The 25,450-nt window shown below is 37.1% G+C and overlaps 1 protein-coding gene across 1 annotated transcript; it reads right to left on the bottom strand.

Moving 5' to 3' along the window:
- Positions 1–3,678: 3,678 nt before the first annotated feature.
- Positions 3,679–4,599, bottom strand: LOC114046939 (olfactory receptor 2D2-like). Its single transcript, XM_027867574.1, has one exon. The coding sequence runs from the start codon at positions 4,597–4,599 to the stop codon at positions 3,679–3,681; it is 921 nt and encodes a 306-aa protein (XP_027723375.1).
- Between the last annotated feature and the right edge of the window lie 20,851 nt (positions 4,600–25,450).

Genomic DNA, 25,450 nt, shown 5'->3' with positions numbered 1-25,450 from the left:
CAGGGTTACAGAGCTAGTAATTATTAAGTGTCTGAGACCAGATTTGAACTCAGGTCCTCCTGACTCCAGGGCTGGTACTCTATCCACTGTGCTTTCTAGCTGCCCCGATTCCACTGATTCTTAAATTATTTCTCCTGAATGTACTTCCCAGGTCAGTTGTTTTCTAATGAGGTATTTTATATTTTCTTCCATTTTTTCATTCTTTTGATTTTTGTTTGATTGATTCTTGATGTCTTGTAGAGCCATTTAGCTTCCACTTGTCCAAGTCTAATTTTTAAGGAGTTTATTTCTTCAGTTAGCTTTTTAACTTGCTTTTTCTACTTGGCCAATTCTACTTTTTAAGGAGTTGTTTTCTTTTTCCCAACCTCTTTACTCTTTTTTTCATTATTCTCTTGCACCACTCTCATTTCTTTCTCCAAATTTTCTTTTACTTCTCTTACTTGATTTTTAAACTTCTTTTTGAGCTCTTCCAGTAGTTCTTTTTTGGGCTTGAGTCCAAGTCACATTTTTCTTTGGGCCTTTGTATATGTTTTGACATTTTTGTCTTCTTCTGATTTCGTGTTTTGATCTTCTCTATCATAATATCTTTCTACAGTCAGATTAAATTTTTTTTGTTTATCTTTTGTAGCCTTTCCCCTTACTTTAAATTTGTGTTCTGCTCCTGGGGTAGAAGGGCCACTGTCACAAGCTTCTTGTACAGGTGTCTGCAGGCCCTGGCTGTTTCCCTGGTGCCGTACTGGTGTTGCCCTGAGGCCCATGGGGGACCCTTGCTCTGTGGAGTTGTAGGGGTCTAGCAGCTTATTTGGTGCTACATTGAGGGAGCAGTGTGGAGTAGGGCATGGCTGGCACAGTTCCATGCTTCAGGGGTCTGGCAGCTCACCTAGTGCTATACCGAGACACATGGAGGTTTCTGGCATTTGCATCTGCATATTCACTTGTTGCACTGAATTACATTCAGGATACTGTTGCTGGTGTCTTCCATTTGTATGGAACTGCACTGTGGCATCTAGAGGGGTTCTGTCATTGGCGTGGCACAGGAGGGAGGGGTCCTGGTGTTGGTGTTTGCCTGCTTGCCTGGTACCATACTGGGGCTCAGAGCCTACCAATGGCTTGCTGAGGAAGGTCCTGTTTTTGGCTTGCTGAGACACTTCCTGTCTTCGACTGTGTTTCCCCTTTACCCAAGTGAAATAGACCTTTCCTGTAGACCTTCCAAGTTTCTTGGGCTAGAATATTGTTTCACACCTTTTTGCTGATTCTGATGTTCCAGAATTAATTGTGGGGTGCAATTTTATAGTTGTTTGGAGGTGATTTGGGGAGAATTCAGGCAATTTCCTGCTTACTTCGCCATCTTTGCTCCATTTGCGCAATTTTACTTTTTAAGAAGTTATTTTTTTCAGTAAATTTTTGTAATCTTTTCCCCCTTATGATCTTTAAGGTGTAGAGTGCTATATTTTCATGATTTTTTAGCAGGGATTTTAGGACAGTATTAGGAACCTCAAAGCTCTGGGCCTGGGGTGTTAGGGACAAAGCAACAGCCACATTGTAATGGTGCTTGTCCTCTGCACTGGAACTTCCCAGGGCTTTCATAGATCACAGACTGGGCATTTCTAATCACTCTGGGTCTTTAAGAGGGGAGCACTACACTAATATTGCCTCAAATCACTGAGCTTTGTAGGCTACATGTGTTTCTGGACCACTCTGTGAAGCTACCTTGTGGGAGGTCCCCTTTCCTATTGCTTTTGGATTTCTGCCTGATCTCTTTTGCAGTCTGGGGTGAAAGAAGTCACTTGAAATTTCCCATTGGACTTCTTTCTCTATAATTATTTGATTCTGTATCAATTCCAGTGCTTTGTTGGAGTAGATATGTGGGAGTAGGGTGGTCTGCCTACCTTGCAGGCAGAATTCTGCAATGAAAAAGATTTCTATTAGCTTGTGTACCTAATCTATTCCAGTGATCAACTTTTCTATTTTTAATCCATTCTGAAATACTTTCTGTTAATAACTGTTTTATAGTATAATTTTAGATGTGATACTACTAGACCCCTTTTCTCTGGACTTTTCCTTCCCCATGATAACTTTTTACAGTATTGCTCTTTTCTTTTTGCAAATGAATTTTATTATTTTCTTCTAGCTCTATTAAAAGGGTTCTTAAGCTTTTTGTGTCATGAGCTCTTTTTGTAGCCTGGTAAATCCTTTAAAGTCCTCAGAATAATGGTGCTAAATGCATAAAATAAAATAAAGTTACAAAGGGATCAAAAGCTTAATGGTTATAAAGATGTGTTTTTTATCCAAGTTCACTGAGGTGCTAAAATATAGCCATTATTATAGCTAGCATTTCTACAATTATTTCTAATAACAGTAGTGAGGAAAGGTGTTCTTGCTTAAAACCTGGTGCTATGTGAAAGGTCTTTACCATTTCTTCATTATGTAATGCTGCTCCTCATGTTAGATAGATACTATAAACTGTATTAAAGAAAGTTCCAGTTATTCCTCTAACTTGTAGTGTTTTTCACAAAATAGCATGTTATAGTTTGTCAAAAGCTTTTTTCTGCATTTATTGCTATAACTATATGATGTTTATTGCTTTTGCTATTAATAATTCCTATTTTATTTTAGCTTTCCTATTATTGAATTGACCTAGAAGTTCTAGTGTAAATCCAGATTCTGTTATTCTTTGAACCAATCTTCATATAGCTTGTTTTAAATCCTCTCATTTTCCTCATCAGCATAATCTGGATACATTCCACTTTAGGATTTCCCCTATGAAACTGCTACATTAAGTACAAAACACAGCTTTTTAGATGTAGACTAATATACAATGTTACTAAAACCATAACCAACTTTAACTCTGTTTCTAATAATACGAGTACGAGATCAGATTCAGGAGGCAGGATCACTTGGTAAATATGAACACCCTGAGTGTCAATAAATGTGGTATCTAAGTCACAATTGTTGATTATGTGACCTGGGCCAAGTCACTTCACCCATCCATCTTCCTGAGTAGCTTTTATGTAAGACACTATATCTTACAATATTTGCCAGTCCTCATTGATAGAGGGAGCTTGTTAATTGGAGTTCACTATAATGACAAAAAGACAGGTATATACATATATCTAAAAGGTTAGGTTAACTTTTTATGCATCACTTAATTAGATTCCTAGTGGCCTGCCTGTTTGCCTTTCTTTGTTGCCATGAATCCTTTTGCCACAGATGATTCTGTTCTCCAAAGTCTAATGTAAAATTTGTAAGACCTTTGACAACTCCACATTGCTAATACTCTTCCCTGAGTTTTCCATATTAGCAAAACTCCACCAAAACTCTGGAGACATTGATGAATCACCTCAAACATTTCTCAGTAATTGAATCATTGTAAGGATGAACAATAAATATAATATACATAGGTATTTAGAGAAGGAAACTAGGTGGTGTAGTGGATAAAGCACTGGGCTTACAATCATTTGAATCATGCATTCAAATCTGGCCTCAGACACTTATTAACTGTGTGACTCCAACAATATATATAAATGTACATATAGATATATGAAATAAAAGGACAATATTGTTGTGTATTTTCCACCACTGGTCATAGGGAAATGGTCATTTTCTGCCAGAAGGCTAAATGATCCTTGTTGAAGGTAAGAGATGTGGCCAAATGTAGTTAAACCACAATAATCAGGATTACTTCCTGTTAAGTGCATTTCTGAATGCCCTCATTACATCCTTATTCCTCAGGCTATAGATGAGAGGGTTAAGCATAGGATTTATGACACCATAGAATACAGCAACCCGTTTCATCTGCTCCCTGGAGGACTTGGGTGTCATGTAAGAAATTATTAGTGTCCCATAAAAAAGGATGACCACAAGGAGATGGGAGCCGCAGGTGAAGAATGCCTTGAGTCTCCCTGAAGTTGTTTTCATTCTGATAACAATGACTATAATAGCACCATAGGAGACCAGGATCAGGGCTACAGGTGCAAGAAGAATCACTACACCCATGGAGAAAATGGCCATCTCTGCTTTATGAATGTCTTCAGATGCCAGAGTCAAGAGAATTGGGGCATCACAAAAGAAATGAGCAATCCTATTGTCTCCTTGGTAGGTGAGGCATAGTGTGAATATAGTGTCAACTGAGGATGTTACAATACCACTAACCCAGCACCCCAATGCCAATTGGCCACATATCTTCCACGTCATGATGAGAGAGTAATGCATGGGGTCACAGATTGCCAAGTACCGATCATAGGACATCACAGCTAATAGCAAGCACTGTGTAGCTCCAGAAATGATGGAAAGAAAAATCTGAGCTGCACATCCAATAAAGGAAATGACATTCCTTCTAGTTAACATGTGAACTATTGCTTGGGGAACTATGACAGTAGAGAGGCCAAGGTCAGCCAGAGACAAGTTACAAAGGAAAAAGTACATGGGTGTATGGAGCTGTGAGTCAATTAGAACTAGGTAGATGAGGAGTAAGCTCCCAATCACAGTGCCTAAGTAGACCCCCAAGAACAATACGATGAGTAGCATCTGAGTCTGAGGGTCATCAGAAAGTCCCAGAAGCAGAAATTCTGTCACCCAGGTGTGGTTGTTCTGGTTCATGTTGGATGTTCCTGCTTCTTTTGAAAGGAACCAACAAATATTTGATGTAGAGATGTAACCTTAGCGTCATAGAATCTTCAAGTTGAAAGACAACTGAGATATCATCTGGTCCAACTTTTCACTGAACCATTTATAGCTGCCATGAGAGTATTTCCAAAGATAATTTTCACTGATATGTAGTGAACCCTAACAGAAGAAAACCATTTCATTGTTTGCCATCCAAAGAATTCTAAAATATTCTCCAAATAATAAGCCAATATTGACGTGACACATGTCATAGTGTTGTAGAAAAGATGTGACCTAGGTAGTTTCTGAGTCTAAGTCTGCTATCAGACAATGGCAAAGTTCCAGGGAGGAGAGAAAAGCAGCAGGGAAGGATCCATTGGAACAGCAAGGCTGAATAATCATGGTAATATCTGCCTTTAACTTCCTTTCCTATCATTTGTGTTTGTGAACTTAATTGGTAATTGGTCAAAACTTCTTGTTGCAATGTTGCAATTCTCTAATGTGAAACTAATGATCATCCACTTTTCTTCTCTTTGCCTTTTTGGTATTAACGTACCTTCTTATATTTTATGCTCTCTGCCTAGCCCCTCTGCCCCCCTTGACTCCCACAACAAATTCTGTAATCCAGTAACACTGAACTCCTCATTATTCTTCAGACAAGACACTTCATCTCCCATCTCTGGGTGTTTTCAATGGTAGTTCCTAATGCTTGGAATACTCTCCCTCCTCATTTCCACCTTCTGGTTTCCTTCCCTTTTTTCAAGTCCCAGTTAAGAGCTCAAATTTTTCAGGAAGCTTTTCTTGATCCTCCTTAATTCAAATGCATAGCATCTGTTGTTTATTTTCAATTTATCCTGTATCTGGCTTATTTGAACACAGTCATTTGCATGTTATTTCTCCCTTTAGATTGTGAGCTCCTTGAGATCAGGGACCATCTTTTGGCAGTCACTCAATAAATATTTATGAAGTGCTTTCTGTGTGCCAGGCATTGCATTAAGTGCTGAGGATGTCAAGAAAGGCAAAAGACAACTCTTGCCTTCGAAGAAGTCACAATCTAATATGGGAGACAACATGCAAACAACTATGAACAAACAAGTTACATGTAAGACAAATAGTAAACAATCATCAGAAGGAAGATTTTAGAATTAAGATGATTTTGAATGGCTTCCTGTAGAATGTGGGATTTTTAACTTAGACTTGAAAGAAGCCTGGGAAGCAAGGAGATGGAGATGAGAAGGAAAAGCATTCCATGTGTCAGACAGAATCAATGAAAATTCCCTGCCTAGGGAGTGCCTCATTTGAGGAACAAAAAGCAGGCCAGTATTACTGGATTGAAGAGCATACATGTGTAAGACTGGAAAGGTAGGGAAAGTCTTTCTTATGAACAGCTTTGAATGTCAAGCAGAGGATTTTATATTTGATCCAGGGGGTGATAGGCAACCATGTCAATTTATTAAGTAGGGGTGTCATATGATTGGACCTTGCACTTTAAGAAAAGCACTGTTCCTGACACAGAGTAATTGTTTAATAAATGTTTTTTGACTGAGAAATCAACTCAAATATTACTTGCTGCTGATGGTTTCTTTGACACACCTATTTGGTAATGACCTTTCCCCTCTACCCTCCTACATTACTTTGTTTTGCAATAATCATGTAAAATTGTGTATTATGATTTTCTTTTTTAGAATCTTACCTGTACAATGAGTAAAAGATCCTCGAAGAAAGAGACTGCTTTTCTATACTTTGTGTTTCCTCAGCTTCTAACATATTGTTCTGCTCAAAATAATGCATAATTTATGTCTGTTGAATGGAGATCAGTGATCTAGTACCCTACCCTCAATTTAATGATGATCTGAATTGATATTTCTTAGATTAGGGGTGGGGAACCTGTGGCTTCGAGGTCACATGTGGCCCTCTAGGTCTTCAGGTGTGGCCCTTTGACTGAATCCAAACTTCACAGAACAAATTCCCTTAATAAAAGGATTTGTTTTGTAAAACTTGGACTGCCCTGTCTCCCATCACTGTCTTAGACCATTGCTTTTTCTCAGGGAACATCTATTGGGGTATTTGGGGGCAAGAGCCCCCAAAGTTTGCAACTTCCTCAGCAATTGTAGATAAAGTGGGGGAATAACAAAAAGAAATTCAAGGGATGATGGCATAGATTATATCACTGAAGAACCTCACTCAGGAGCTGTGGCAACTCCATCAGTGCTTCTAGCTGTAGCAATATTGTCACTGTCTGAGTCTGCCTTGTTCTCTTTACCAATGTTCCAGGGTTAGTTGAAACAAAGTGACCATGCTAGATGAATCTGAATTATTATTTAAGATTCTCTATGGTTTGTTTTCAATAAATTTTGATATGTATGGTAGGCTTTGTTACTGGTAAATGGGAAAATATTGGTCTGAATTGAGCTGTTTATCTGATGGAGAAGGGTCCATGTGGAGTCCATAATGGTTTCTGCAAGACTATCCTATGAAACGTAGGTTAGTGGAAAGTGCTTTGGATTTGGAGTCAGAGGATGAAAGTTTGAATACCCTTTGGTACTTATTGTTGTGTGATCTAGGTTAAATTACTTAACATCTTTTTTACTCTTCACCTGCAAATGTAGTAGAACAAAGCAGACACTCTCTAAAGTCATTTCAAGATTACATCTGTCATCTGATGATCCTTTCTTGCACAGTCAACAGAGATTAACTACATCAATGAATGTTTATGCTTTTCCTCTAAGGTAATTTTTAGAGTGCAACTGAAATTTTTTAGAGTGTAACTGATACTCTCTGTGGGAAAAGCTGTCACTTATTTGGTACATGGATATACTTATCAATTCTCTCCCGTGGTTGTGATGATCAGCAAATGTATTTTGAAGTGATGGATGGTACATGTATTCATTCCCTTGTATTCAATTTTGGAGTGAGAGTTGGTATTCATATCCTTTTATATACATGTATACCCTATTCAGTAATTATCTATTCTCTATTTTCTTTTTCTTCTTCTTCTTTCTCTTCCCTCTTCCTGTCCTCTCCTATTATTTACACTTTTCTCCTCCCTTTTTCATTCTTCTCTTGTCCTCTTCTCTTGCTCTGTCTTCTTCTACTCTTCCTTCTCTTTTTCCTTCTTCTCCTTCTCCCTTCCTCTTTTATCTTCTCAAACTCCTCTTTCTCTTCCTCTTCCTCCTCCTGCTGGCTGGCCTTTGGTAATTAAGCACTCATAACTTCAACAACTAATATGAATGCTACCCTCTTGGATACTTCTAGTGTAACTCTAATGTGAATGTGCAGAAAAAGAGAAGTGGATTACTTAATACAACTCTGATTGGTCAATATTTCTACATAAATAATTGAATATCCCAGGGCACAACAGACTTGTCAGATGGGGCATCAGTTTTTCTGCACCTTTCCCTCCCACTTTCTATTATTAAATACCTAAAATCTGTAGTGATCTTCCTAGACAAATTTCTCTCTTTCCCAAGCCTTGTAAAAATCAGTCAACTATACTGAAAAGTAGAGGATCAACTAGCTTAGACAGGACAGCAGAATAAACAAAATTCAACCAAAAAAGGGAACTAAACTTAAGCTTAGGAAAATCAGACCACCTGAGAGAAAAATGGACATTTTAGCTATAAGAAAAAAGCCTTCCAGATTCCAAGGAAAATAAGGTAGAAACAAAATTAATCTCCAAGCTCTGAATACCTTTGATATATTTTTACTCAGCAATCCTCTTGAGTATTGAGTATTGAGTATTTCCAGTCTCCTCTCTATCCTGAACATCTTACTTCCTAGTTGGAAATGTTCTTCCTAAAATGTGGCACCCAGGACTGAACAAGTTCTCCAGATATTACATAAAAAAGAAAGAATGATGTAGTACTATCAATTCCCTTAACCCCGTTGTGGTAGGTTATTTTTTTTTAAATATAGAATGAAATAGCACTGGTTTCTTTGGGTTTCATGTGAAAATATTGGTTCATTTTGAATTTGTAATAATTAAAACCTCAACACTTTCCCTCACATAAACTGTTATATAGTCATAACTACCCCTGTACTGTATTATAAAGAAAAAATTTAGTATCTTGATAGAACATTTCTCATTTTTACTTGTTAAATGTCATTTCATCACAGCAAACTCATAATTCTAGTCTATCAAAAATTTAAAGCAGTTATCACAACCCAAATACCAGTTTTGTTCAATCATTCAACCAGTACCAATTCCATTTAATTTTTATAATTATATTGGCCATATCTCTCCAATCTATTCAAAAGGATTTCATGAGAAATTTTGCTAAATACTCTGCAGAATTCCTTAGTATACTTCAGTGCTCATTAGGGGCTATCTTATTATCCTTTTCAAAAACTAAATAGGGCTAATTTGGGATCTTTTCTACTTTAAAGAAGCCATGTTAGCCCTCAGTGATTATTTCTTTTTAAAATACTCACAAACAAACCTTTGCAAGAATATGCCTTAGAATTTCATCTGGATTCAAAGGGAAGCTCACTAATGTCCAATTTATGTACTCTCATCTATTTTTTTTTAAATTAGGACAATACTTCCCCTTCTTCTTCCTTTCTTGACCTCTTCCATCATATTAGGTTATAGAATTTAATCAAATAGAAAATCAAATAATCAAAGTCAGAAATAAAAGAAAATTAGCAATCAAACTCCATTCTGAATTAACTTTCAAAAACCTTTAACCTGAATTACTTTAACATACATGTTACAGAAAAGTTAATAGAATGTACATTTTTTGAAGCCAGTACCTTTCATTTTGTTGTCACTGTATCTGAAGTATCTAACACAGTGCATGGCACATAATAGGTCCCTCAATTAGTGTTGGTTGATTGCAGAAGAGAGTGATGGGTCCAGAGCATTTAGCTACAATTGAGATGAGTTTGAAGAAGTGGTCCCAACGTGGGAAAGAAGTCTTACATCAGGTCATGGATTGTTGAAACCATTATTTCCTTGCATGTAATGCCTGTACTAGGAGTTGTGGAACCCTGTCTACAAGATTCTGTTCTTCCACAATGTTTATCACTTCATTATGGAAAGAAATATTTTTGCCTTGAATTTCATGAGTGCCTCCTTGTTAATTAATATTTTATGGAAGTAGGCAGAATGAATTTTAGGACATTCCACTCACACTGTTTTATAAGTTCACTGAGAATGAATTATTGAAGCTGGTGCCCAGTGCACATATGAATTCTAACTTTTCCCAAGAATCTAATGAGACAGTGAATGTGAAAATTCCTTCTGTTCTCTAAGATATGCACCCATTCCCTCAAAGAGGTAACATCAAATTCACAAATATATAAAAATTCAGTTTTCTGTTGTTCTTTGCCCTCTCTCCTCCTTCACCCACTGTGATGCTCTTTCCCCTGCTCACTGAAGATAGAAATCAGATTATCATGAGCCAACAATACTACTTGATGATGTGTGAGAAGCCATCTGATGCATATCTCTTCACTAGCACTTCCTCTCTAATATCATAAGAAGGTCAGTCTCTATCTCTGACTCTGTGTCTATCTGGTTTTCACTTTTCAGGACTCTACTTACCTTACTTCTTCTTCTACCTACCTTACTCCCCAACCTCTCTTGACCTTAATTTCATCTGTGAGCCAAATGGGCTAATAAGCTTGTGAATCATGCAGGTGATTTAATGAAGTCAAGGGAAATGGAAAGGAATCATGTTTTGAAGTAAGTTTAGATAAAAAGAGAAATTGATGCAATCATCATACAAAGTCCTGTGATTTCTAAAATAATGCCTTTAAAACTTCCTCAACAGCTTGTGTCCAATTCCATGGTCCTCCAACTCAATCTAAATTTCTAAAGCACCACCACTCTACGTAAACCAGAATCTCTTATTCAAATTTAGAGTGTGGTTTAGTTTTATTATGATGATTATAACTGTGTTTTCTTCTATTTCTCATAGAAAATGTACCATTTTATAATAGGCTTTTGAGTCTAGGTATAAGAACCTAAATACCAATGATAACATGTTTCTATTGAGTACTGAAGTCCACTTCCCAAACTCTTGACTTGCAAGTGAATTTCTGTAATAACATTTGATTATGATTTGGTAATAGAAAATGCTGACCATTTGAACTGGTGGTCATTCCAACTGAATTTAACAACATTCCCTTCTATGTGGCTCTTGTTTATCAAAACAAATCTTACCTTCTTGTTGAAGAAAACCTTCCAGGTTATCTATATTTGTTAGTATCTGAAAGAAATAAATTACTTTTCTTTATAAGTATTTCAAATTTTACACTAACTTAGCTTTGTAGTACACTTGATTAAGGCAACTTAATGAAAATTAATTGTCCTGATTTCCTGCTACATTATAAAAATCTTATCTTCTTGGTCAATAAATAAGATATGATTATTCTAAGTAAAATGATTGGTAGTTGGAATGCTTTGGTTCTGATTCTGACCCTACTTTAGATTTGCTCCTTTTGTGTTTCCATTTTCTCTATTTCTTTCTCCACTTCTTAACATAGCAGCCTGAGATCTTGATTAAGTTCCAAAGGCCCCAGAGAGGTAAATCCAAGAGAATGCAAATCTCCATCTGCTGTGAAGTGGGGTGCAAAGAGGAGCAAATTCATAAAATCATGCAATCACATAGATGGGAACAACCTGAGATCTCATTTAATGCAATCTATGTCTTGCTAGGAACCATTGTTCCCCTTTTCCAAAACCTTTCATTTTTCACTCTAAAAATTTCCAGAAACATTTAAGTTATCTTAATATGATATATCTCTAAGTTCCTCTCACTATCATCTGACTATGCTTTAGTTTATTCTTTCTTCTTAAAATGTGGCCCCCAGAAGCAGACAAAATAGAAGACCTATATTAGCAGGTAGAAGACCTACTACTCTGATTGCTCTTCTCTGGTAACTTTGCTTCTATGATTGCATTGACTTTCCAGGCTGGCATGTCCTATTATTTAGTAAAATTAAGATTTCAGTATGCTTGAAACCATGTATTTTTAAAATATGAACTGTTGTCTCCTCACATCTACTTTTTCACAGATTGGTTTCAGCTGAAGTCTAGGAATTTATATTTGTGCATATTACATTTCTTGTTTTTACTTCTCTCTTTGCTTTGTTTGTCAAGATTTTTTTGGATCTCAACTTTCAATTCAGTATTTGTCTATACAAGATTTTGATGATCATGATATTCATTCCTCCAAATCATTGATTCCTAAAGATAAGGAAGTGACTTCTGTATGAGAAACCTATGGAACAACTAATTCCCTCCAGCTAGACCTCACTTTTTCCTTGACATTTTTAGTGACAAAAGTAGTGAAAAGTTCTTGGATGGGTGTCTCAATTTATCATAATGGGTTTTAGATTTTTCATGGAGACACAGTTCAAGATTCTGAGTAAAAACCATGCTGGTATGTTAAAGACTGTGGGACTGAAAGGCAGATAGTGGAGGAGACTCAAAATTTCCCTGAGATAGTTAGTTCTGACGTATGAAATCTTGCCAAAAGATAGTGATCTGCTAGGCTTTGGACCCTGGGATCTCTGGATAGTGACAGGATCCTGACTTCAATAGATCAGTTCAAAATAACAAAATTCAGGACAGGATTCTAAGATGGAAAGTTAAATTGGTCCTCATAGGCAATCTTATACAAACTTCTCATTTTCCAAATGAAGAAACTGGAACACAGAAATGTTAAGTGAATTGCCCAAGGTAACAGAGGTAGTAAACATCAGAGCTGGGATTTGAATCCAGCTTCACTAACCGGTTGTCTTTCTATTATGTCATGGACTACCTTGGACACTGAAACACCCTATTGTTGGATACTGACAACACCCTGTGATCCTCTACAGATGGTTAAATGAGGTTTAAATAAATGCATCACTTACAGTTTTGATGTCTAGAATTACATTTTGGGGGTTATCTGATTAGTGCTTCTTCCTTAGATCATCACCAAGCCTGTGTGAGGTAGGGCATGTTTTTCCTGAGGGCGCATGGTAGACTAGTTCCTCTCACTTTTGGTCTATAACTATGAATGGAAAATGTTTTTTTATCAGAACATTAATAATATTTAATGTTTATGTAGGGCTTTAAGGTTAACAAATCACTTTATATAGGTTTTATCATTTAATACTCACAACAATCCTGTGAGGTAGGTGCTATTTTTTTAAACACATAAGGAATTTGGAGTTGATTGAAGCTAAATGATTTGTCTAGTATCATACAGCTAATTAGTGTGTGAGGCAGGATTTGAACTCAAGTCTTTTTAACTCCCAGCCCAGCACTCTAGCCACTGCTCAACCCTTCTTAATTATGGATAATGTAAATAGCATCTACATACTGTCTGCATCAATGGAAATTTCATTTCGTGCATGCTGTCACTCAGGATTCATTCTAGGCCAGTTCTTGAGGAATTTGTGCTGGTGAAGGGAGACACAGCTTCATATAGAAACTCATCTGCCTATTTCCATTGCCAAAGGGAGAACACTGGCATGTCAGATTCAGTGGAAATGTGTTCTCAAAGCAAAAAAAGTTAAAGTAAGAGAGATACATAATTCAAATGCCCTTGAAATATCGAATATTAAAATCTCCTTCCTCACTAAGCCTGTTCACTTTGCCCCTTCTCTGTCCTGGGTTTAACCCAAGCATTCTCACCTGGATGGCAGAAAAGAACAGGAAAATATCTCATAGACAGTGAAAAGACTTCAAATGCACAGTATGGAACACAGAGCTGAGAAATAGCCTATAGGTAGGATAAGAAGCATAATGATCTTGTTCAGAATTCAAAGAACACATTTCATATTCTTATAATGAGGACAGGAAGAGAGAAAAAATGGGTAAAAGGAAGGTAAGAAGAGTAGAAAACTGACTCAAATCAACCCTTTCGTCAGAAAATATGCTTGATGGTTCAGAGTACTTACCTTTCTAGTTAAGGACTGATTATTTGAGAATAGGCCCAGTTTAATGTTTTCAGCTGGTCTCTGGAGCATCTAATATACTCTGGAGGATTCCTCCTCATTAGAGTAGACCTAGTGCTCTATGTTTCTATTTAGGATGGTATTCAGGTGTCACCAAGGGGGAAATTATAGTGCATGTGTCTCAAAGCTACATCCTCAGCTCTCAACTCTGAATATTCTCCTTCTCTCCTCCCCCCATGCTTTATGACTTCATAGGTAGGTGCATAGAAGGATGACTAAATGGCTAAGTATGTGACCTACTAGATTGTTGCTACGAACCAGACATCTTCTCATCTGTTTAAAAGAATATGTACATTTTTGATTCTAGCTTTCAAGGCTCGTTTTCCTAATGAAAAAATATTTGAAATGCCCATAAACTATAATCATCAGTGTAATTCTATGATCTTGGTGTTTGGTTATGTTTGGATATTTGAAATTAGGAACTAGAAAGAGAGAATCTCAGAGTTGGTGATTCAGAGGCAATCTAGGCCAGTTCAAATGATCAAGTATTCCTGTAACGTCTTTGACAACAGGACATATTTGTGCTGCTTGATTACCCCATATGATCTCACCACCTCTTGAAATAGCTTATTTTATTTTTGTACAATTATTAATCATTTAAAGAATTTTTCCTATATGGTTGGCATCGACCTCCTTGTAACTTTTATTCATTTTCCTAGTTGGGTCTTCTGCCAGAGTTGCAACTGGCAAGGGTCTAATATGACTTCATATTAAGGCACCAATATATAGAGAGGGAATGATTCATTTATGAGGTAATGGTATCCTCACACCTGAACTTACAATCTTTCATGGGCCCTCCTTACAGCACAGCTACCCCTGGATGTCAGTCCCATTGTTGAATTCCCATGAACGTTTGCTTCCACTTCTTATAGGTCTTCAGTCACACTCTTTGGTAGATGGGCCATCACATTCCTGAGCCAACTCCACCATTGGCCACACTCTCCTCTGTGCTATTGCAGCCTCCCCTTTCCAGATAAATTTCCCCTAGGAACACACATTTCTAGTTATTTCTAGTTACTGCTCCTCTCAGGCACCAAGCCAAACATTTCTAATGTCTTTTCAAGATGGCAACCATTCAAACATGAGAAAACAGTTATTGTCTACTAATTTTCCCCAGGATAAGTATTCTCTATGACATGATAATTTGCTTTTGGTCTATGAAGATATGTCTTTGCTGTCCAGATTATTTCATGGCTGACTGTGTGCCTTTCCTTGTATTGGCTCCTCCACATAATTGAAAGTCCATGTGTCATATCTTAGTATGTCTCTCTCTTGCTTTCTCTTTTGCATCTTCCTTTCCATTTTCCTTCATGCTTTTTTCCTAAAAGAGTAGAGCAACAACAATCATATACCAAGCACTCTGCTGAGGTCTGGGGATGCAAATGCAAAAGGAAGACAGGACCCGCTTTCAAAAAGCAGATTTTTTTTTTAGGCAATTGGGGTTAAGTGATTTGCCCAGAGTCACACAGCTAGTAAGTGTCAAGTGTTTGGTCTGAGGCCGGATTTGAACTCAGGTCCTCCTGACTTCAGAGCCAGTGCTCTATTCACTGCACCACCTACCTACCTCCAAAAAGCAGATATTCTAAGCAGCAGAGGAAAAAAACACACAGAGAGAGGTGATACCAAGGGACAAGGGAAAGGCATTTGAAAGTTTGAAGAGATGGTGAATGGAGACATAAGAGTAGATTGACACACATTTTCTTGGAGCAATGATAGATTTGATTTGATTGTGGGTTAATAATTATAAAGCAGGGCAAAGAGGAGAAAAAGAGGGTATAAACAAAGAAGCAAGGTACCTGGTAAGAAGAAAGGGGAGTGAAATAAAGCATTGATAGGATTGAGCCTTGATATAGTATATATCAGAGGTAACCACCACTTAGCTACCACAAGAAGTACTTCCATGGATATTCTGGTGTTGGTGGTAGTATTCTTTGACATCCTTTGGCCACATGGCTATCAGTGAGATATCTAGTTCTTTTAGTAATTTGTGGTGGTTTTAGTCACTTTCTTAGAAGATCAGGCCTCACATCTCGTCACAGTGGGAATTCTTAGCATTGACCTTGGATGCTAGTTAATCAGCATCCAATAATCAAATTGAAACTGCCATTGTTTCCGGAAAGGGCATGATTTTGGGTTACTTTGTGGTTTCACTCACCAATCCTTTGATTCCCTAGGAAAAGGTACCTGTTCTGGACAATTATTCCCTTTTATGTCTTGTCTCATTCTATTGGAATGTAATCTTCAAGAGAGGAGGACCTGTCTCACTTTGGTATTTGTACATAGCACAGAATCTGGCACATGGGTGCTAAATAAATGTTTTTTAATTCATTCATTTATTTGTAAACAATTTCAAATTCCTTAAATATTAGGACCAATTCATTACTCCACTCAATATATGTCAATTGATGTGTATATTTATCTCTAGTCCCTTTCACATTGACTATTTCCATCCCCTTTGCTAATTTTCTGTGTGAGGTGAAATGTGGGATTTGCTTTGATTACAGTTTAATTAGAAATTATGCCATGCAATGATCAGTTGATGGAACTGGGGATACTTAGCTTGAAAAAGAAAGGATCCAGGGGGACATGTAACTGCCTCCAAACATTTGGAAGGCTTTTAGATTTAAAAATTTTCATTTATTTTTTAGCATTTTTACATTTAAAAATTAATCTTTTATTTCCCCCAGTTATATATTAAATGATTTTAACATTATTTAAAAAATTTTTGAGTTCCAAATTTTTTCCTACCTACCTGCCCTTCCCCCTTGTGCAGTCATGTGAAGCATATTTCCACGATAGTCATGTTGTGAACAGATTAAAAAAAACAAGAAAAATAAAGAAAGCAAAGAAAAAATATGCTTCAATATGCATTCAGACTCCATCAGTTCTTTCTCTGGAGATGGATAGCAGTGTTCATCCTAAGTCCTTCAAAATTGTCTTGGACCATTATATTGCTGAGAATAGCTAAGTCATTCACAGATGATGATCATACAATATTGCTATTACTTTACACCATGTTCTTATGGTTCTGTCCATTTCATATTGTATCAGTTCATGTGAGTCCAGGCTTTAATGAGAGCATCCGGCTTGTCATTTCTTATGGCACAATGCTATACCATCACAATTATATACAACATCTTATTCAGCCATTCCCCAATTAATGGGCATCACTTCAATTTCCAATTCTTTGCCACCATATAAAGAGCTGCTATAAATATTTTTGTATACACACATTCTTTTCCCTTTTGTTTTTTCATCTCTTTGGGATACAGACCTAGAGGTGGTATTGCTGGGTCAAACAGTATGCACAGTTTTATAGATATTTGAGCATAGTTCCAAATTGTTCTCCAGAATGGTTTGATAACTTTGCAATCCCACCAACAGTATATTAGTGTCTCAATTTTCCCATATACCCTCCAACATCTGTCATTTCCCTTTTCTGTCATATTAGCTGATCTGATAGGTATGGGTTGGTAGCTCAGAGTTGTGTGTGTGTGTGTGTGTGTGTGCGTGTGTTTTATTTTTTTGGTGAGGCAGTCAGGGTTAAGTGACCTGCCCAGGGTCACACAGCTAGTGAGTGTCAAGTGTCTGAGGCCACATTTGAATTCAGCTCCTCCTGACTCCAGCTATCCATTTCACTACCTAGCTACTCCATCAGAGTTGTTTTGTTTTGAATTTCTCTAATCGATAGTGATTTAGAGCATTTTTTCATATAACTATTGTCAAACTGGCCGCTAACCTGTGGATGGCCAGAGCTGAGCAAAACAGGCCAGAGACAAGAAAGTCAGGAATCAAACAGAAGTTTAATTTCAAAGTGAGGGAAATGGCTTGCAAGTAAGGAGACAGATTAGACATGTGCTGAGGACCTACCCCTAGTAGATGGACCCAAAGCATTGTGGGGAGATCTCAATACTTACACCAATGACTACACAGTGAGCTGTAGCCATGACAATGACAGCAACAATGAAACAAGTTTGATTCATAGCAGGACTTCATGACTGGAACATGTATATAGCAGGTACTTGTCCAAGCTCAGAGAACGCCTGGTGGTGGTCAAAGCAGTACAATAATTACATGATTTTACCAGAGGGTAAGAGCATCCAGAGGGTGAGTACAAAGGATTGTTGTTATGCCAAGTTCAGGGCACAGCTTGCTTGCTGGGCCTTAGTTCTGGAAAACATGGTGTCTACTAATATCTTGACACTACAGATAGCTTTGATTTCTTTGTCTGAATACTGGCTGTTTATATCTGTTGACCATCTATCAATTGATGAATGGTTCTTATTTCTATAAAGTCGACTCCATTTTCTATGTATTTGAGAAATAAGGTCTTTATCGAGAAACTTGCTATAATTTTTTTTCAGTTATGATTACTGTGTATTTCCACCCATCCTATTGTCCCCTTACTTATCCTACTCTCTCTTTCCTTTTACCCTATCCATTTTCAAAAGTGTTTTTTTTCTGACTTTTACATTTCCCAGTCCACCTACTCTTCTATCAGCATCCCTTTTCTTTTATCCTCTTCTCCTTCCACTTTCCTGTATGGTAAGATAGATTTTCATACCCAACTGAGTGTGTATATTATTCCCTCTTTGAGCCAATTCCAATGAGATTGAGGTTCATGAGCTCTCTCCCCAACTCTTCCATTTTCCCCTCCACTGTAAAACCTATTTTACGTGTCTTTTGTGTCAGATAATTTACCCCATTCTACCTCTCTCTTTCCTCTTCTCCCAGTGCATTTCTCTTTCTCACACCTTAATTTTTTTTTTACATAATCATCCCATCATAGTCAACTCACACCCATGCCCCCTGTCTATGTATATGCCTTCTAACTGTCCTAATAGTGATAAAGTTCTCAAGAGTTACAAATATCATTTTCCCATGTAGGAATGTAAACAGTTTAATCTTATTGAATCCCTTATGATATTTACCTTTTTATGCTTCTTTTGAGTCTTGTATGTGAAAATCAAATTTTCTATTCAGCTCTGGTCTTTTCATCAAGAATGCTTGCAAGTATTCTATTTCATTGAATATTCATTGCCCTCCCCACCCCACCAAAATATTATACTCAGTTTTGCTGGGCAGGTGATTCTTGGTTATAATCCTAGCTCTTTTACCTTCCAGAATATCATATTCCAAGCCCTCTGATCCTTTAATGCAGAAGCTGCTAAATCTTGGGCTATCTTAACTCTGGCTCCATAATATTCGAATTGTTTCTTTCTGTCTGCTCGCAATATTTTCTCCTTGAACTAGGAGCTCTGGAATTTGACTATAATATTCTTGGGAGTTTTCATTTTAGTAAGCCTTTCAGGAGGTAACCAGTGATTTCTTTCTATTTCTATTTTACCCTCTGGTTCTAGGATATCAAGGCATCTTTTCTTGATAATTTCTTGAAATATGATGTCTAGGCTCTTTTTTAAAATCCTGGCTTGCAGGTAGTCCAATAATTCTTAAATTATCTCTCCTGGATCTATTTTCCAAGTCAGTTGTTTTTCCAATGTGATAGTTCACATTTTCTTCTAGTTTTCATGCTTTTGATTCTGTCTTATTGTATCTTGCTTTCTTATTAGCTTCCACTTGCCCAATTCTAATTTTTAAGGAATTGTTTTTTTTTCAGCAAGATTTTGTACTCTCTTATCCATTTGACCAAGTCAGCTTTTTAAAGAATTCTTCTGTTCAGTGAATTTTTGTACCTATTTTTCCATTTGTCCAATTCAGCTTTTTGAAAAATTCTTCTGTTCAGTGAATTTTTGTATATCTATTTTTTTTCCATCTAGCCAATTCTGCTTTTTAAGGCAATTTTTCTCTTCATTGTATTTTTATGTCTCTTTTACCATTTGGCCTGTTCTGTTTTAAGCTGTTGTTTTCTTACGTATTTTTTGTATCTCCTTTACCAAGCCGATGACTCTTTTTTTCATTATTTTCTTGTACACTTCCATTTCTTTTCCCAAATTTTCCTCTATTTTTCTTACTTGATTTTAAAAATCCTTTTTGGGTTCTTCCAACACCTGAGACAAATTCATATTTTTCTTTGAGGCTTTGGATGTAGGAGTTTTGACTTTATTATCTTTTTCTGAGTTTGTGTGTTGCTCTTCCTTGTCACCACAGTAACTTTCTACAGCTAGGATCTTTTTCTGCTGTTCGCTCATTTTTCCAGCCTACTTCTTGATTTTAACTCTATGCTAAAGTGCAGGTCTGCTTCCAGAGTGGAGGGGGCACTGTCTAAACTTAAGGTTTTTTGTGCAGTTCTTTTCAGAGGTAATTCTGGGGACCTGTAAATTTTCAGTTCCTCCAAGGTGGTATGATCTAGGGAGAAGTGTGTTTACTGCTCTCCAAGCCTGTTCTCTGCTGTGTTAGTTCTGTTAGTTTCCATCCTGGAACTGTGACAAGATACCCAGTTCCCCTGCAGTCACAAGCTCGGATGTGCTAGTGCTCCTTCTTGCCCTGGCACTATGACCCAGGACTGCCACCCAGATCCAAGTATGGACAATGCAACAGAGTCCCACCCCTGGTGCCAGCAAAGGTACCCCTGTAATGTCCTTCTTAATAGTTGTCTGAACCCACTTACCATCTGTGGGGTGAGCAGTTGAGAAACTGCCACTGCTAACACTGATTCAGTTGCTCCCAAGCCATACTGATGGTTTGCTGGGGTGGTCAGCACTGGACTGTGCTCCACTCTCACCCTGGCGCAACATACCTTTCCTGCCAACCTTCTAAGTTGCCTTGCTGGAAAATTGTTTCACTCCATCCTTTTGTGGGTTCTACTGCTCCAGAATTTGTTTTGAGGCATTATTTAAAGTTGTTTGGAAGGGTTCTGGGAGGAGCTCTGATGAGTCCTTGCTTCTTCTGTGCTATCTTGGCTCCACTCCACCTTTAGCATTTGTTTTTTGATTTCCAAATCTTCTCTTTCCTTCCTGCCCCTCCCCCAAGCATTGAAAAGGCAAGCAATATAATATAAATTATACATTTGAGGTCATGAAAACATAGTTTCATATTGTACATGTTGGAAAAACCCCCAATAAAAATCAAGAAACAAAGTGAAAAAAAGTATTCTTCAATCTGTACTGAGATTTCATCAGTCCCTTCTCTGCAGGTGAATAGTATTTTTCATCATGGGTCCTTTGGAAACATCTTGGATCATTGTCTTGATGAGTATAGCTAAGTCAGACAGTTGGTCGTCATCACACTATTGCTGTTACTGTGTACAATGTTCTGATCACTTCACTTTCCTATATAAGTCTTCCCAGGATTTTTCAGAAGCCATCTTGTTTGTTATGTCTTATAGCTCAGTATTATAGCACAGTAGTTTTCCATCATAATCATATACCACAGGTTATTCATCTGTCACCCAATTGATGGACATCCTCTCAATTTCCAAATTTTTGCTACTACAAAAATAGCTATTACAAATATTCTGTACATATAGGTAATTTTTCCTTTTCTTTGATTTCTTTGGGGTACAGACCTTATAGGATTATGTTGTTGTTTCTTTGTCAATGAGTTGTGTTTGATTATTCCTGACCCCATTTGGTGTTTTCTTGGCAAAGATACTGGAGTAGGTTGCCATTTCCTTCTCTAGTTCTCTTTACAGATAAGGAAGCTGAGGCAGACAGGTGAAGTGACTTGCCTGGGGTCAAACAGCTAGTAGGTGTCTGAGGCTGGTTTTGAACTTAGGCCCTCCTGATTCCAGGGCTAGCAGTCTATCCACTGTGCCACCTACCTACCTCATGAAAGATTACACCTAGATTTTAAGGCATTTTTATTGCAACTTTATATCTTTTTTGCCTTTTGGAATATTGTAATCTAAGATCTCTTCTGATTTTTAGTAGAAGCTTTCAGGTATTATGTAATACTTGGTATTTGAACTGCTATTTTCTGGATGATAGAAGTAATTTTTTCTTTGATAGCAGAGATATAAATTTTGGCTGACATTCCTAGGATTTTTCCTTTTAGAGTTCCTTTCAGAAAATGATTGATAGATCTTCTCTACTTCCACTTTATCCTTTTTCCTAATTGTTATGTTGTCAGCTAGTCATGTCCAACTTTTCATGACCCCATTTGGGGTTTTCTTGGCAGAGATATTGGAGTAATTTGTTATTTCCTTCTCCAGATCATTTTCCAGATGAGAAAACTGAGGCAGGTAAAGTTAAGTGACTTGCCCAGGGCCACATACCCAGTAAGGATGTATTTTTCAAATAACCCAAGTTCACTGAGGTGCTGAAATCTATCCAATGACAGCCTAAGAACCCACAGGTATATAAACAATCCTTATTGAATTTCATTGGTATTGGCACTAAATAAGAAATTTAATTTGAATTGTATTGTCAGTTTTATCATGTTGGTACTTGTTTTGATAACCAAGAAATACATGTAAAGGAATATAGACTAATTCAGTTAAAATGAGCACCAGTTCTAATGGGTGGTATTTTCTTTGTAGATTATTATCAAATCATAAGCAGATGTTATTACAGGAATTCACTTGTAAGTCAGAGGTTTGAAATTTGGACCTCAGCACTAAATAGAAAACATTATCATTGGCACTTAAGTTCCTATTTCTAGACTTAAATGCCTATCATAAAATAGTATATTTTCTATGAGAAATAGAAGAAAAGACAGTTGCAATCATCATACTCTAAACTTGAATAAGAGATTCTGGTTTTCCTAGACTGCTGGTGTTTGAGAAATTTAGATCGAATTAGAGGAGGATGAGAATTGGACACAGCTGTCAAAGAAGTTTTAAAGACATTATTTTAGAACTCACAGGAGTTTGTATGATGATTGCATCAATTTCTCTTTTTATCTAAACTTACTTGAAAATGATTCCTTTTCATTTTCCTTGATTTCATTAAGTAATCTGCATTATTCACTAGCTTGTTGGCCACATGAGAAGTAGCCTCTGCACAGACTAGGAAGCACTGTGATCTTTCCTAGCAGGCAGAGAGCACATTTCAAATCCCTGTTAAACAGACAGAAGGAGAGAAGGAAGATGGGCAAGGGGAAGGAAAGAAGAGTAGAAAACTGGCTTAAATCAACCCTTTCCATCAGAAAATATCTTTGGTGGTTCAGAGTACTTACCTTTCTAATAAGAGCTGATTCTTTGAGGATAGTCCTGTTTTAGTGGGCTGTGGTGTGAACTGGTCTCTGGAGTATCTAATAAACTCTGGAGGATTCCTACTAATTAGGGTAGAAGTGGTGCTCTATGTTTCTATTCAGGATGGTATTCAGATGTTATCGAGGGGGCCAATATAGTGTAGATGCCCCAAAGTTGCATTGTCAGCTCTAAACTCTGAATATTCTCTTTCTCTACTTCCCCATATTCTTTGTGACCTCATAGATAGGTGCAAAGAAGGATGACTAAATAACTAGGTATGTGACCTACTCGACTTTTGCCATGGTACCAGACATCTCATCTGTTTATGAAAATATGTACATTTATGATGCAAAATCTTACAGTTTACTTTCTTAAGAAAAAAATAATTTGACATGCATATACATTGTGTAATTTATCAGTGTAATTCTATGATCTTGGTTTTTGCTGATACTTGGATATTTGAAATCCGGAACTAGAATGAGAGGATCTCAAGAGTTGGTGCTTCAGAGGCAATCTAGGCCAGCTCAAATGATCAAGCGTTCCTATAACATCTTTGACAACAGGACATATTTGTCTTTATTGATTATCTCATATGATCTTGCTACCTCCTGATGTAGCTCATTCTCTTTTTGAACAACCATTAATCATTTAAAGATTTTTTTTCTTATAGAGTTGAAATTTACTTCCTTATAAGTTCTATCCATTTTCCTAGGCTAATTCTTCTGCCAGAGTTGAAACTAGTATGGATTGAATGTGTCTTCACATTAGGGCACCAATATATAGAAAGAACATGCTTTATCGGTGAGGTGATGACTTTCTTCACACCTGTCCTTACACACCTGTCACTTACACTGACCCTCCTCACAGCACAGCCTCCTCAACCCACCAATCCCATGATAACACAACTTTTGCATTCCTATGCTTCTGTGGACTTTTACTTTCACTTCTTATAGGAGCTCAGGTCACACTCTCTTGGAGATGGGCCGTCACATTCCTGAACCAACTCCACCATTGGCCAAACTGTTTCCCTTGCTATTGCAGCCTATCACTTCCAGTGAAAAATTTCTCTCTGAACAAATATTTGTAGTTATTTCTTTACTCTCTGGCACCAGGTGAAGCAATTCTAATATCTTTTCAATGTGATGACCCTTCAAACATTTGAAAGTAGCTATCATTTCTGCTAACTTTTATCCAGGATAAATATCCTAAGATGATTATTAATCTTCATATGACATGATAATTTACTGCTGATCTATAATGATATGTCTTTGTTGGCCATGCCATTTCTTGATTGACTATCTGCCTTTCCTTGTATTGGCTCCTCCGCATAAAGATATATGTTATATCTTAATATGTCTCTGTCTTGCCCCCTCTACTCCATCTTCCTTTACAGTCTCCTTCCTAATTTTCTCCTAAAGGAGTAAGTTTTGCTTAGAGCCATTCCAATAATTGTTCTTAGACTTTTAATGTCTTAGAAGGCTCCTCATCATCCTCCTGCCCCTCTTTTCAAAACATAAACTGTTAATGTACATTCTGAATGATGGTTCATAGAATGTGGTCTACTTAGGAGGTCTCTCAAATTTTTCACTCTGGACACTATATGTCTTGTAATGAAATCTCCAGTCTTAAAATCTTGATCTTAAAGAGTAAGACTCTTCACAACCCCAGTTCCAAAATTATGTCATAAACAAAATTTGTGGGTCATCTGGCACTGGGATACCATTTGTCAAGGTGTAAATAAGACCCAAAGGGAAAAGAGAGCTGACAACATCCTCCTAAATGTGAAATCTTTGATCTATTTGCCTTTTACTATGGGGATGAGTAGAAGCTCCTTGGAATCAAGCCCTTTAACTTTAGGCCAACACAGATGAATCATTACTGTAAAATGTACATGAGCTAGCACACCTCCATTAACAAGATTCTAAAAATATTCAAAGACTAAGAACTATTATTATGACTTGATTAGTTCCTTATGAAAAAGTCAGGCAGGAAAATTCACAGAAAGGTGGATCAGTTAGTGCTAGACAGGGAAGAAGTAAGGCAAGCCACATAGGATTTTAGTTATATCAAACAACCAGAGCAAGACAAGGCCAATAATCCCCCATAACTTCACATGGACAGAAAAGACTGTGGTTTGGCAGATGAGAGCCTGTATCGTGGATTCTCATGGTGAATACCCATACTTTGACTGGTCAGTTTTACTTGCTCAGGGTGCTCATAAATTTGGATAAATTTCCTGCTTCTCCACCAGTCATTTTTTCTTGCTAATTCCTCTTGAAATAGCTTTTTTTTATGAAATGTAATTTTTTTAGATGCAGTACCCTTCTCTCATCAAGGACATTAACTCATCTAAGTACAGTTATGACTTCTTCAAATCTTCAAACCCATAGTTATTTCCTGTTGATGTAGTAACTTGTTAGTATTCATAGATATCTTTTATATGAGTAAAAAGCACCATAAATGCATTAATGCAGTCCTAACTTCAAGTGATTATATCAAACCCTCTTATTTCTTTTTTTGTAATATATTTAACAAATGTGACTGATTTTTGTTAACTCTCACCATCATGGGGCAAATAGTTATCAGTTTATTGACCATTGCTTTTTCTGACCAACCGCTAGGCTAGAGGAACAACAATTCTATCCCAATATGGCATTGCTCATATCTTCATATGTAGCTTTATAGCAGCTTTATCTTGGATACCATCTTCCCTCTTATGTTGGCATTGCCCCCATGACCTCTTTGTCATATTAGTGAGTTCCTTCCTGGAACCCATATTTGAAGATTATTACACACACTAAC

Source organism: Vombatus ursinus, unplaced genomic scaffold (assembly GCF_900497805.2).
Source record: "Vombatus ursinus unplaced genomic scaffold, bare-nosed wombat genome assembly UNPS02014786.1, whole genome shotgun sequence".
Taxonomy (NCBI): Eukaryota; Metazoa; Chordata; class Mammalia; order Diprotodontia; family Vombatidae; genus Vombatus; species Vombatus ursinus.
The sequence above is the reverse complement of the archived record's forward strand: the minus strand, read 5'-3'. Positions and strand labels throughout refer to the sequence as shown.

Excerpts from the sequence above, each read along its gene's own strand:
- LOC114046939 (XM_027867574.1), bottom strand. The coding sequence starts at position 4,599 with ATGAACCAGAACAACCACACCTGGGTGACAGAATTTCTGCTTCTGGGA.